Raw genomic sequence first — 13,303 nt, 5'->3', positions numbered from 1 at the left:
AAAACTTCTCTCACATCAAACTCTATCTTTGGCAGAATCCCTGGAGAAACAATGCAAAAGTCAAGGAATGAAAGTACAAGGAATAAAATATATTCTCATGAATGCCAGGCTTTGTCAAGTAGGCACAGTCCTCTGTACCATACATCTTCATTGACTGAGACATTTACAGTATAGAAAGAGGCCATTCAGCCCGTCATGTCCACACCAGTCAACAAAGATCTGACTGCAGTGATCCAGTTATCCAGCTGTTGTCCCCTGACACTGGAGGTTATGGCAACGCAAGGGAATATCGAAATATTGCTTAATGTTATGAGAGTTTATTACTCAATCATCCTTACAGGCAGTGCATTCCAGTTTCTCCTCAGTTTTCCTCTTACCCTTCTGTTTCTTTCCTTAAATCTATGCCTCCTGATTATTGACTCCTCTGCTAATGGAAAAGGTGCTTTCCTCGTCACCTTATTCCTGTCCTTTATAATCTATCAGTCCCCTATCAAACTTCACTGCTCAAAGGAAAACAAACCGCAGCTTATCCAATCTTTCTTCATAGCTCAGACACCCCAGCCACGGCAGCATCCTGGTAAATCTCCTCTGCACCCTCTCTAGTGCAATCACATCCTTCCTATAATCTGTTGACCAGAACTGCATTCAGTACTCCAGTTGTAAGCTAACCAGTGTTTAATACAGCTCCAGCATAAAGTTCCAGTATAGACTCCCAGCTCTTGTGTTCCAAATTTCAACTAATAAAAGCAAGTATCCCATATACCTTCATAATACCTTAACTGCTTGTCCTGCTATCTCAGGGCTCTGTTAGTGTAGACACTGAGGTCCCTTTGATCTTCAGTACTTTCCAGGGTCCTATCGTTTATAGTGTAACCCTTTGGCTTGTTAGCCCTCCCCAGGTACATTACCTGACATTTTTCCAGGTTAAATTCTATTTGCCACTACTTTACCCAGCTGACCAGTCCCTTGATATCCTCCTGCAGCCTACCACCTGAGCAGTTTCTGTTTCATCTGTGAATTTCTTGATGATTCCCCATCCATTTAATTCCAAGTCATTAATGTACATCACAAACAGCAAGGGCTCCAGCACTGATCTCTGTTGAACCCCACTGGAAACAGATTTCCAGTCACAGAAACATCCCTCTGCAATCATACTCTGCTTTCTGCCTGTCAGCTAGTTTTAGATTTAAAGTGCAACTTTGCTTTGAATCCTGTGAACAGTTATTTTGTTGACCAATCTGCCATGAGGGACTTTATCAAAAGCCTTACTAAACATTGGAGTGAGCCATTCAGCCCCTTGAGTGTTCCACCACTCAGTGAGATCATGGCTGATCTGTGGTCTAGTTAACTATATATGCCTGCCTTCAGCCCATATCCCTTAACACCTTTGTCAAAAAATTATCTATCTCAGATTTAAAATTAATAACTGATCCGGCATCTGCTGCTATTTATGGAGGAGAGTTTCAAATACCGATCCCACATTTTGTATAGAAGTGCTTCCTGACATCTCTCCTGAGAGCGGGTCTGGGAATCAGGCTGGGAAGTCGGGGTCTCAGGGAAGTTTTTGGATCTCCCATCTTGGAGTGAGGCCTTGGTCTGGAGTAAATCTGGACAAATGAAAAAGTGAACAACCGGTGGGTTACCAAGGGAAAGGTTTAGAGGGGTAGGGGCCAAACACAGGTAAATGAGACTAGTTTAGTTTGGGAAACTTAGTCGGCATGGATGAGTTGGACTGAAGGGTCTGTTTCGTGCTGTATGACTCCATGAGCTGTCTGGGACTAATTCTCAGACTAAAGTCCATGTAGACCACGTAAAATGCATTACCCTCATCAACACATCAGATTACCTCCTCAAAATTCAGTCAAATTTATCAAACATCATCTTCAAATCCATGCTATCCATAATTAATATGTGTTTCTCCAAGTGCAGATACATTCTTTCCAACAACTTTCCCACCATCGATGATAGACTAATTGGTTTGTAATTTCCTCATTTATCCTTTCCCCACATTTTTAATAAGGAGACAGTATTAGCTGTCTTCCAATTCTCTGACACCTCACCTGTAGACAGAGAAGATTTTGAAATTACTGCCAGGGCCCTGATATCTCCTCTGTTGCCTCCCTAAATGGCATTGGATACACCTTATCTAGGCCAACAGATTTAGATTACTAAAACCACTCGTACTTCCTCTCTCTCACTGTTAATTTCTTCTGATATTTCACATTCCTTCACCCTGATATCCACACTGACAGCATCCTTTTCTATTATGAAAACAAACATAAAGTATTCATTGAAGACTGTGCCCATATCTTTTGCGTCCCTACACACATTGTCTTTCTGGTCCCAATGGAACCTTCTCTTTCCCTAGTTAAGCACTTTCTCTTTATGTATTATAAAAAAGCTCTTTGGGTTTTCCTTAATTCCACCTGCCAGTGCTTTCTCATGCACATTCTGAGCTTTCTCAATTTCCTTTTTAAGATCCCACCTGCAATTTTTATGCTCCTTTCAGGACTGTGCCTTTGACATCTAGGGTTCTTCAGTCTTGGTCCCACCCTTTGTGTTTATGGGAACATATGTGCTCTCTACTGCTCTGACACAATTTGATCTGCAAGTATCCACTTCCAGTACACTTTGATCAAATTATATCTTGCCTTCATAAAATTAGCCTTTCCCCAGTGTAGAATTTATATTCCTGCCTATTCTTAACCTTTACTATCATTATCCTAAACCTAACTAAGATTTTAGTGACTATCTCCAAAATGCTCCCCCAAAGACTTTGTATTCTCCATCCCTAATTGTCATTGAGAAACTAGTGCTGAGCTGCCTTTTTGACCTAATGATGGAGTAAAGGTTGTTGATGAAGTAGCTGAGCATGGCTGGGCCTAGGACACTACCCTGAGGAATTCCTGCAGAGATGTCCTGGAGCTGTTTTGACTGACCTCTAAATAATCACAACCAATTTTCAAACAGCAGAGGGTTTTCGCTGTAATTTCCATTGACTCATTTTGCTAGGGCTCCTTGATGTCACACTGTCAAATTTGGCCTTGATGTCAAGAGCAGTCACTCTCATTTCATGTCTGAAATTCAAAATTTTTTGTCCATGTTAGTAGCAAGGCTGTAATGAAGCCAGGAACTGCGTGGCCTTGAAAGAACAAAAACTGGCATCAGTGATCAGGTTATTACTGAGCAAGTGCTGCTTGCTAACATTTTTGATGACACCTTCCATCACTTTACTGATAATCAAGAGTAGACTGGTAATTGGCCAGGATTAGTTTGTTCTGCCTTTTGCTTACAGGACATGGCTGGACAATTTTCCTCATTGCTAGATAGATGCCAGTGTTATAGCTGTACTGAAACAGGGTTCTGGAGCACATGTTTTCGTTGATGGAATACTGTTTGAGCCCAGAGTCTTGCCTGTACCCAGTGCCTTCAGTTGCTTCTTGATATCAAGTGGGGTGAATTACATTGCCTGAATTAGCATCTGTGATGTTGGAAACCTTCAGAGGAGGCTTCATCTACTCGGCAGTTCTGACTGAAGATTGTTGTAAATTCTTCAGCCTTATCTTTTGCAGTGATGTGCCGGGCTCTCCCATCTATGAGGTTGGGGATATTTGTGGAGCCTCTTCCTCCAGTGAGTTGTGTAATTGTCCACCACCATTCATGCCTGGATGCGTCAAGAATGCAGAGCTTAGATCTGATCCCTTGATTGTGAAAATGCTTAGCTTTATTCATCATATGCTGTGGCATGCAAGTAGTCCTGTTTAGTAGCTTCACGAGCTTGACACCTCATTTTAAGGTATACCTTCTACACTCTCCATCGAACCACAGTTGATCACCTGCCTTGATGGTAATGGTTAAGTTGGGGATATGCTGGACCATGAGACTGAAATTGTGTTGGATTACGATTCTGCTGCTGTTGATAGCCCATTGCAGCAATTGGATGCCAGTCTTGAGTTGCTAAATCTGTTCGAAGTCATATTCCATTAAACGCGCTGATAGCGCCGCAAAAGACAATTAAAGGTTTTCTCAAAATGAAGAGAAGGCTTTGTCTCCATGGGACTCTTGTGGTGATCATTCTCACTGACACTGTTATGGACAAATGTATCTGCAGTAGACAGTTTGGTTAAATGAAGTCATGTATGTTTTTCCCTCCTATCAGTTGCCTCACCACTTGCCACAGACCCAGTCTAGCAGAAATGTCCTTTAAAAGTTGACCAGCTCAAGTAGTGTTGCTGCTGAGCCGCTGTTGGTGATGGACATTGAAATCTCCCACCCAGAGTATATTCTGTACTCTTGCCACCCTCAGTGCTTCCTCCAAGTACTGTTCAGTATGGAAAAGAACATATTCACCAGCTGAGGGAGGGCACTGTTCATAATCAGCAAGTTTCTTTGCCCACGTTTCACCTGGTGCTATGAGACCTCATGGTGTGTGGAGTCACTGTTGAGGAATCCATGAGTAACTCCCTGCCAGTGTGTACAACTGCACTGCACTTCTGCTGGTGCTGTCCTACTGGTGGGACAGCGCATTCCAATGATGGTGATGGTACTATCTAGGACTTGAACAGTAAGGTAAATTCACAAGTAGACTGTACCAACCTGTTGCTTGACTAGGCAGAGAGACAGTTTTGCCAATTTTGGCAGTAGCCCCCAGATGGAGGACTAGGTAGGTTTCATAGGGCTGTGTTGGTGTTGATGTTTCCAGTGCATTACTCAATGCCAGGATCACTTCTTGGGACATTTTAAGAGTTTGATACAATGGAGTGGCTTGCTTAGCCATTTCATAGGATAGTTAAAAGTGAACCACATTGCTATGGGTCTGGAGTCAGATATAGGCCAGACCAGATAAGGATGGCAGATTTTCTTCCCAGACTGGATTAGTGAACCACAGCAGCAATGGTTTAATGGCATCATTGGATTTTTAGTCGATTGAATTTTGACTATCTGCCTTGATGGGATTTGAACCCAGGTCCATACACCATTACCTGAGACTCTGGATTGCTAGTCCAGAGAGAATGACTATTGCCTCCTCTGATTTTAGCCCATACCGAATAAGCACAATCCTGTGTATCCGAAATTTTCATCACTGCTGCAAAGCAGCCATGTTAGAGGCTTGTGTGTTATCAGTGTATAGCAAAGAAAGTTTTAAAATATGAATTATCTCTGTAAGGTTTTTAAACTGTGTTTATGGTCTAAATTTGAATCAATATCCAGTCACAACAGACAAGCGAGAAAAAGCCATCAGTTACCTATTGGTCTCCTGAGACGTCACACTTTAGTTTAGTTGAAGTAGCTCTGCCTCTGGCCTATCTGTTCTGGATCTCTCAGCTATCGCTGCTCCCTTTAACCCAAATGCCACTGCTCCAGAGGCGCACACAGCTCAACTGTCAGTCTGCTTGCTTCTGGGTTCTCACCTTGTTAGCTCGTCTTGGTGACTCAGTTTGCTCAATCAGGATGATTTGTTGCCTCCCTGATGCCAGGGTCAGGGATATCACTGAACGGCTGCAGAACATGCTGAAAGGGAAAGGGCAAAAAGATTGAAGTAGATATTGACACCAATGACATAGGTATGAGGTGCTGCAAGTACAATTATGGGAGCTAGGAAGTAGGTTAAAATAACAGGACCAAAAGGTAATAATCTCTGGATTACTTCAGGTCCCCCATATGCATGAGGAGAAATAGGAGGTTAGAAAGCTGAATGGAGAGGTGCTGCAGGAGGGAGAACTTTAGATTTCTGGAATATTGTTTTTGGGGTTGGTGGGACTGTACAAGGCAAATGTTTGGATCTGAACACACTGGGACCAGCATCCTTGTGCAGCGGTTTGCTTGTGCTGTTGAGAGGGTTGAAACTAACTTGGCAGGGGGCTGGATTCCAGAGAGAATGTTCAGCAGGAGGAGCTGCACAGCCCAAATTAATAGAGACAACAAATGAGTCAAGAAGACAAAGACATTGTAGGCCAGTTGAGGCACAAGGGAGTTTTGCAAGGTTGGATTGCAGGGAACTTGAAAGTGCATGGTAAAGTTAAGTCAGCATGGCTTCGTTAAGGGGAGATCATGCCTGACAAATCCGTTGGAAGTATTTGAGGGAGTAATGAGCAAGTTAGACAAAGGACAGCCAGTGGACGTAATGTATTTGGATTTCTAGACAGCCTTTGCTGCACAGGAGGCTGCTAAATAAGATAAGATGCCATGGTGTTAGGGGCACGGATAGAGAATTGGCTGACTGGCAGAAAGAAGAGGATAAGGGAGTCTTTTTCAGAATGGTAGCTGGTGACTAGTGGAGTTCTGCAGGCGTCAGTGTTGGGACCACAACTATTCATATTATACATTAACAATCTGGATGAAGGAACTGATGGCATTGTTTGCAGATGACACGAAGATAGGTGGAGGCACAGGTAGTGTTGAGGAGGCAGGGAGGATGCAGAAGAACTTTGAGAGGCTCAGAGAGTGAGCAAAGAAGTGGCAGATAGAATACAATGTGGAAAAGTGTGAAGTTATGCACTTTGGTAGGAAGATTAAAGGCGAAGATTGTTTTCTAAATGGGGAAATGCTTCAGAAATCTGAAGCATGAAGCAACTTCAGAGTCCTAGTTTAGGATTCTCTTAAGGTTAACACGCATGTTCAGTTGGCAGTTTAGAAGGCAAATGCAATGTTAGCATTTATTTCAAGAGGGCTAGAGTACAAGAGCAGGGATTTATTTATGATGCTCGAAAAGGCTCTGTTCAGAGTGCATTTGGAATATTGTGAGCAGTTTTGGTCCCCATATCTATGGAAGGATGTGCTGGTGTTGGAGGAGATCCAGAGGAGGTTCACAAAAATAATTTTGGGAATGAAGGGCTTGATGGTCATATGAGGAGTGGTTGATGACTCTGGGTCTGTACTTAATGGATTTTAGAAGGATGAGAGGGTTCTCATTGAACCATTCAATATACTGAGAGGCCTGGATAGACTGGACATGGAGAAGATGTTTCCACTAGTAGGTAGTGGCTAGTTTCCACTCGTACTCAACGGCACAGCCTCTGAGTGAGGGAACAGCTGTTTCTGAGATGAAGAGGAATTTCTTCAGATAGAGGGTGGTAAATCTGTGGAATTTATTGCCACAGAGGGCTATGGAGGCCAAGTCAATGAGAACCTTTCAGGCAGACAGGTTCTTTATTAGTAAAGGGATCAAAAGTTAGGGGGAGCAGTCGTGAGAAAGGTGGCGAGGAACATATCAGCCATGATTGAATGCTGGAGCAGACCTAATGGCCTAGTTCTGTTCTTATATGTTATGGTTTTATGGTCTTATGTTGGTGGTAGAGGGACATCCACAGTGATGTTAGGAAGGGAGTTCCAGGATTTTCACCCAGTGACACTGAAGGAATGGCAATACAGTTCCAAGTCAGGATAGAGTGTGTTGTAAAGGGGAACTTGCAAGTGATCATTTATTCACGCATCTACTGCTCTTGTCTTTCTAGGTGGAAGAGATCACAAATTGGAAGGTAGTTTAGCATGGAGCTCTGGCAAGTTGCTGAAATTCACACACGTTAGAACGACACTGTGTGTCACTGGTGGGATGGTGAATGCATAAGATGGTGGATAATATTTGATCCCAAAACTTTACCTTCAGAAGATTTTACTCTACAAGTGACATTTCCATTTCCCAAATTTATTATTTCGATTGAGACTACCAATTTAGTCCTGAACTGTGTTATAGATTGAAATATCCATACTTAGAAGATGTGCAAGCAGCAGGCAAGTGGGCTTTAGATTTGGAACAGCAGTAAACACTCCTCGATCTAAGCTCCCTTTTATCAACAGTCTATTTCACAGTAAAACACCATATGATTTTTGCCATACTTCAATACCAATCTTAACTTAAACATTCCTGAAAGGAGACTAGATTTTGAAGCTATTGGTCTTGTAGTCATCAGAAGGCTTTAATTCCTTGTTTCCTTTTTGCATTGTTTTAAGTTCTGTACTATCAAACATTTATTGACAACCTTCAACTGTGTTCTCATTTTCAATTTCAGACCAGCAATTGCAGACACATTGTATTCAATCTCGTATCTTTACTTGAGCCCAATAGGAACTGTGACTGTCGTGATTGTTGGTTTGATAGTCAGTTTGCTGACAGGTTAGTGTTTACTCTATGAGTTTATCAAGGTTTAATAGGCAGGTGAGATGCTAACAGTATTTTAAAGAGCCATAATGCAATATTAGTTTCTGTGCAATAAAGTGTAAATTAGATTGAGCAAAGAGCATGTTCTCTTACACAGCTCCGTCCAAATATGAGCTGCCGCCCATCCTGAATAGGAATGAGTTTTGGCATCCTCACTTTGCAGCAGATCCCTACATAATGAATTTAGGGATCCATATTTTGCAGCAGATGCCTATCAGAATGGGTTTGGGGATCCACGCTGCAGTTGATCCCTGCAGAAATGAGATAATGTTTCCACACTTTGCACCGGATCCCCATGAGAAGGAGTTTGAGGACCCATACTTTGCAGCTGATCCCTCTGGGAACTTTGCTGGGAATCCACATTGCAGTTGATCCCTAAGGGAATGAGACTGTGGGTTCACACTTGACAGCAGAATAAGAATGAGTTTGGGGATCCATCCTTCAAGTTTCCAACATTGACACAATGTATCGCTGAAAAAACCAAGCAGGAGTTTGAGTTTCCTCTGACAGTAGTCAAGCTGGCTACTGACATCAAATGCATATGTTTATTTAAGATCTACAAGTTTTCAACCTGAAACATTAATTTTGTTTCTCTCTCTGCAGATGATACTGAAGATTTCCAGCATTTTCTCTTTTTATTTCAGATATCCAGTATCTGCTGTACTTTGCTTTTGCATCAGTGTTGTTTTTAATCTTCACAAACTGAAATTGACTGAACCTTCTCAGACATTATTTATGTAAAGTTAGTTTAACTGAAGCACCAATTTCATTAAAAATAGTCATCACAGCACAATTCCTGTGGCTGTCCTTACACTTCAGATATTGTGAAAGTTTTGTTGTGAAGATGATGCTGTCTGAAAATCAGAAAGTATCTGGTCAGAGTTTGCCAGAGCTTCTCTTTAGCTGTTTGTTACACTGTGACAGAATTACTCTGCAAGTCTCTTCCCACCCCTGAATAGTTTAAATCAAACTGATCTCTGGCCTCTAGATATTTTAATCAGCCAGGTGTGTGGCACAGGTGGGATATGAACCTGAACGGTTCTGGCCCAGAGACAGGGACACTAATACTGTGCCACAAGAGTCCTCATTTGGCCTATAGATATTTTCTAATTAAACTGTTCAAAATGTGATCACACACCTCTGGATCAGATAGGACTTGAACCCAGGCCTCCTGGCCCTGAGGTAGGGAAATTACTACTGCACCACAAGAACCTTCTAAATCATACTGCACCAGGTATTTCCAGGCAGTGTCCAATACAGGTACTAACCAGACCTGAATTTGCTTAGCATCTGAGATCAGTCATTTTGAGATTACTGTGGCCGTAGGCCCTGTTTAGCCTCCATTAGTGATGGTGACTGTGATCACCTTTTTGCTCTGACAAGAATCAGCCCTGAAATCACATAACATTTTCTTCAATCTCAGTCAGTTTTCAGAGCGGTTGTTTTTGTCATGTGATTGATGTGCACTGAATCTGCTACTGATTCCCATAGGAGGGAAGCAGAACGTGGTGGACAAGAAGCTGCTGATGACTTACAAGGATACACTATGCTACACCTACTATGTCAACAGAAGTCTGCGTTCTCTGGTATTTGACGATGATTAGCATAGATAAAGGATTGGCTAATTATTAGAAGACAGAGAATTAGGATAGTGGGGTAGTTTCAGGATGGCTCCTGTAACTAGTGGAGTGCCATAGGGATCAGTGCTGAGGCCACAATTATTTAAAATATGTAGTGACTTGTTTGAGGAATGTGAATGCCAAGTTTGCAGATTACACACAAATAGGTGGGAAGGCAAGTGGTGGCATATAGATATGTTTGAGTGAGTAGGTAAAACTTGGTAAATGGAATACAATGTGAAAAACTGGGAGACAATGCATTTTAGTTGGAAGAAGAGAAGAACTGAATATTATTTAAATAGGGAAAGACTGCAGAAAGCTGCAGCCCAGAGATTTGGGAGTTCTTGACATAAATCACAAAAAGCTACCATCCAAGTTCAGGAGGTAATGGGGAGCCAAATGAAATGTTGGCCTTGATTTCAAAGGGAATGGAGTATAAAAATAGGGAAGTCTTGCTAAAACAGTGCCAGGCACTTGACCACACCTAGAATGCTGTGAACAGTTTTGGTCCCCTTATCTAAGGAAAGATACGTTCTGGAATTGTAGGCAGACCAGAGAAGGTTCATTAAGTTGACCAGAAACTGAACTGGCCATATAAATACAGTGGTTACAGAAGCAAGTCAGATGCTAGAAATCCCATAACAGTGCAGCTCCAACACGATTCAAGAAGCTTGACACCAACCAGGACAAAGTAGCCTGTTTGACTGGCACCAGATCCACAAACATCCTTTCCCTCCACCACTGACACTTAGTAGCAATAGTGTGCACTTTGTTCTTGTTCCTGATTTACAGCATCCGCAGTTCTTTCGCTTTTTATTTACCATCTGGAAGTTTCACTTCAAGCCACTCACCATCCAGAACTGTAAATATATTGCCATTCTTTCACTGTTGCTGGGTCAAAACCCTTGAAGTCCGTCCCTAACAGCATTCTGGGTCTATCTACAGCATATTGATTGCAGTGGGTAAAGAAGGCAGTGTACTGCCACCACCTTCTCAAGGGCAACAAGAGATGGGCAATAAATACTGAACCAGCTAGAAACACCTACATCCAATGAGTAAATTACAAAAAAAAAGTTAATACCAGGTATGGTGGGATTTTCTTATGTGGAGAGGTTGAGTAGGCTGAGCTTATATTCATTAGAGCTTAGAAAAAAATGAAAGGTGACCTTAATGAAATAGATAAGATCCTTAGGAGTTTAGACAGAGTAGATGCGGTGAGACTTTTTCCCCTTTTGAGTGAGTATGGGATCAGAGGGTATAATTTTAGAGTAAGGCATTGCCCGTTTAAGGCTGAGATGAGGAAGAATTTCTCCTTTTGAGTGCAGTGAATCGATGGAATTTATTACCAGGGAGAGCTGTAGAGGCTGGGTCATTAAGTGTATTCATGGCTGAAATAGTCAGATACTTAATCAATAAGGGAATCGGGTGTTATGGTAATAAGACAGGAAGATGGATTTGAGGATTATCAAATCAGTCATAATCTCATAGAAGGGCAAAACAGACTCAATGGGCTGAGTGGCCTACCTCTGCTCCTACATCTTATGGTCTTGAGGATTTATGCATGAGAATGACAATACTGTTTCAACTGTGGTTTGGGTATTGATGGATATTTTAGACCAAATGAGAAATTCTCTTGTGTTTAGTGTCACTGGTTTCACATAACTGTGTGCCTTATGTTCTGGAATAGGCCTTTACTCCACAGTCTGGAGTGGCGTTCGGTTAAGGGGCTGGGAATGGGTATTGTAAGTGAATAGACTAATGAATAGAGTGAATTACTAACTACTTTATAATACTCCTCATAGCAGACAATAACAAGATACTCCACAGTCTTGCTGGTGATGTGTTAAATCCACTTTGCAAGTGAAATTCTCTAGTCAGTGCTGTGTTTAAAAAGATCTTCATTCTTGAAGATTGATATCCTCAGCAAATCTCCCAGCTGTGCAAGTTTCAGTTTGTCCCTTCTCAGCTGAACAGGAAGCCAGAAAATCTCTGTGCCTGAGTATTGAGGTACACAATAAGGGACACAGGGTTTTCCAATTGACACAGTTCAGAATTCTGCGAGCGGCTGAAAAGCAATTCCAGTGCTAGTTTTCCAAGTGCTCCATCAGCAAAAATAACAAAGCAAAGTTGATGTCCTCACTAGCAAATCAAATCTCGAATGGGTTATCCACTTCCCATCTAAGTCAGCCCCAGGCCAGAGATCTGTTATCTTACGGTGAGAGATACTCAAGCATATTTAGAGAACAGCCATAGGACTGTAAAAACTTGGGCATTTCTACCTAGAAATGACAGAGGGATTCTTAGTAAGTAATGTACCAACTCGTGAGAAATTGAGTTATGTCTAATATAGCCAGAACACTGCTCTAAACCAAATCATTTCCATTGGACAATGAGAAATCAACTCAAATTGAGAATTCTTTTTTCCCATGAGGAGTGCAGAACATGTGAAATGAACATTTGGGTGGAAACATTAATATGAAATACTTGGAATGTAAAACAGCTGGATATTTGTAATCAACCTGTCTCAGACATGTTGTGACACACCTCTGGAACATGTGGAACTTGAACCCAGACCTCGTGACCCAGATGTAGGGACACTACCACTACATCATCACAGCCCTGAACTAAAATTTATATTTCCTTGAGTTTCTCCTAAGTGGTCACCAAAACTTTTTGAAAAATTAGTTGTGCTGACATACTGGTTGATCAGTTGAGAGAAGAACCTGAGGAAGTTTTTGGCTGTATGTATTTGCAGAGTAGATTCCCATACACAAAACTAGATGGAACTGTTATTTCTGAAAGACTGTCAATTGATACTGTGTGTGCTGTTTTGACTCTTGATGTTGTTCCTTTAGATGTTGCCCCCTCGGGACCAACAGGATGTGGTTGCCAAGGAGGAGCTGGAAGCAATAGCTGACACAGAAAAAGTCACCCCCATATTCACTGACCAGGAGCCCACATCCACTGCCCAAGAGCCTGCATCCACTGCCGAAGAGCCCACATCCACTGAACATGTGCCTGATTCTGAGCAACAGAATCAGGAATCCACAACAGAGTTATAGTTAGCATGTGGGCTTTCTTCGATAAAAGTACAGTGAACAAGTCATCGGACTTTGGAGATACCTAACACAATGGCTTAATGTCTGTGTAAAATTGCCCTGTACACTACTCCATCGATCACTGGACCAGAAATAACGTAAAGCTGTTCTTATCACCCCTCCCAGTACTCCTATTTCCCAAACTGCAGTGTAAATGGATTAATTTTTCTATTGCACTTCCAGTCAAATCAAACTAGCAGAAACTGCTCTGAAGATTTTTTACGGTTATAACTTTAAACATCTTAATGTCTGTGTTTTTAAAATTTCTGATGTTATTTGCATTACTTGGGGTCAGTGTCAATGTCTACTCCCATAAGCAATCCTCATTCTTTTTCTCCACATGACTGTGACAAGATCACAAAGTCAAACTGAGAACTTGTGACTGTATTCCAAATTACTGGTGTATGAATTGCAGCCACATGCCATAT

At 41.8% G+C, this 13,303-nt stretch overlaps 1 protein-coding gene across 1 annotated transcript in view; it reads left to right on the top strand.

Annotated features, from left to right (window-relative positions):
• The window catches only part of LOC109911703 (sodium-coupled monocarboxylate transporter 1-like), a 77,301-nt gene extending 64,280 nt beyond the window's left edge, over nucleotides 1-13,021 (top strand). Inside the window, exons 11-13 of the mRNA XM_048611848.1 lie at nucleotides 8,010-8,113; nucleotides 9,650-9,744; nucleotides 12,633-13,021. Coding sequence (XP_048467805.1) covers nucleotides 8,010-8,113; nucleotides 9,650-9,744; nucleotides 12,633-12,839 — 406 coding nt within the window. The 3' untranslated portion in view covers nucleotides 12,840-13,021. The remainder of the gene's footprint in view (nucleotides 1-8,009; nucleotides 8,114-9,649; nucleotides 9,745-12,632) is intronic.
• The last annotated feature ends 282 nt before the right edge of the window (nucleotides 13,022-13,303 follow it).

This window comes from Rhincodon typus, chromosome 25 (genome assembly GCF_021869965.1).
Source record: "Rhincodon typus isolate 14 chromosome 25, sRhiTyp1.1, whole genome shotgun sequence".
In the NCBI taxonomy this organism is placed as follows: domain Eukaryota; kingdom Metazoa; phylum Chordata; class Chondrichthyes; order Orectolobiformes; family Rhincodontidae; genus Rhincodon; species Rhincodon typus.
Note: the sequence above shows the minus strand (reverse complement) of the source record. Positions and strands in the feature narration are given on the sequence as shown.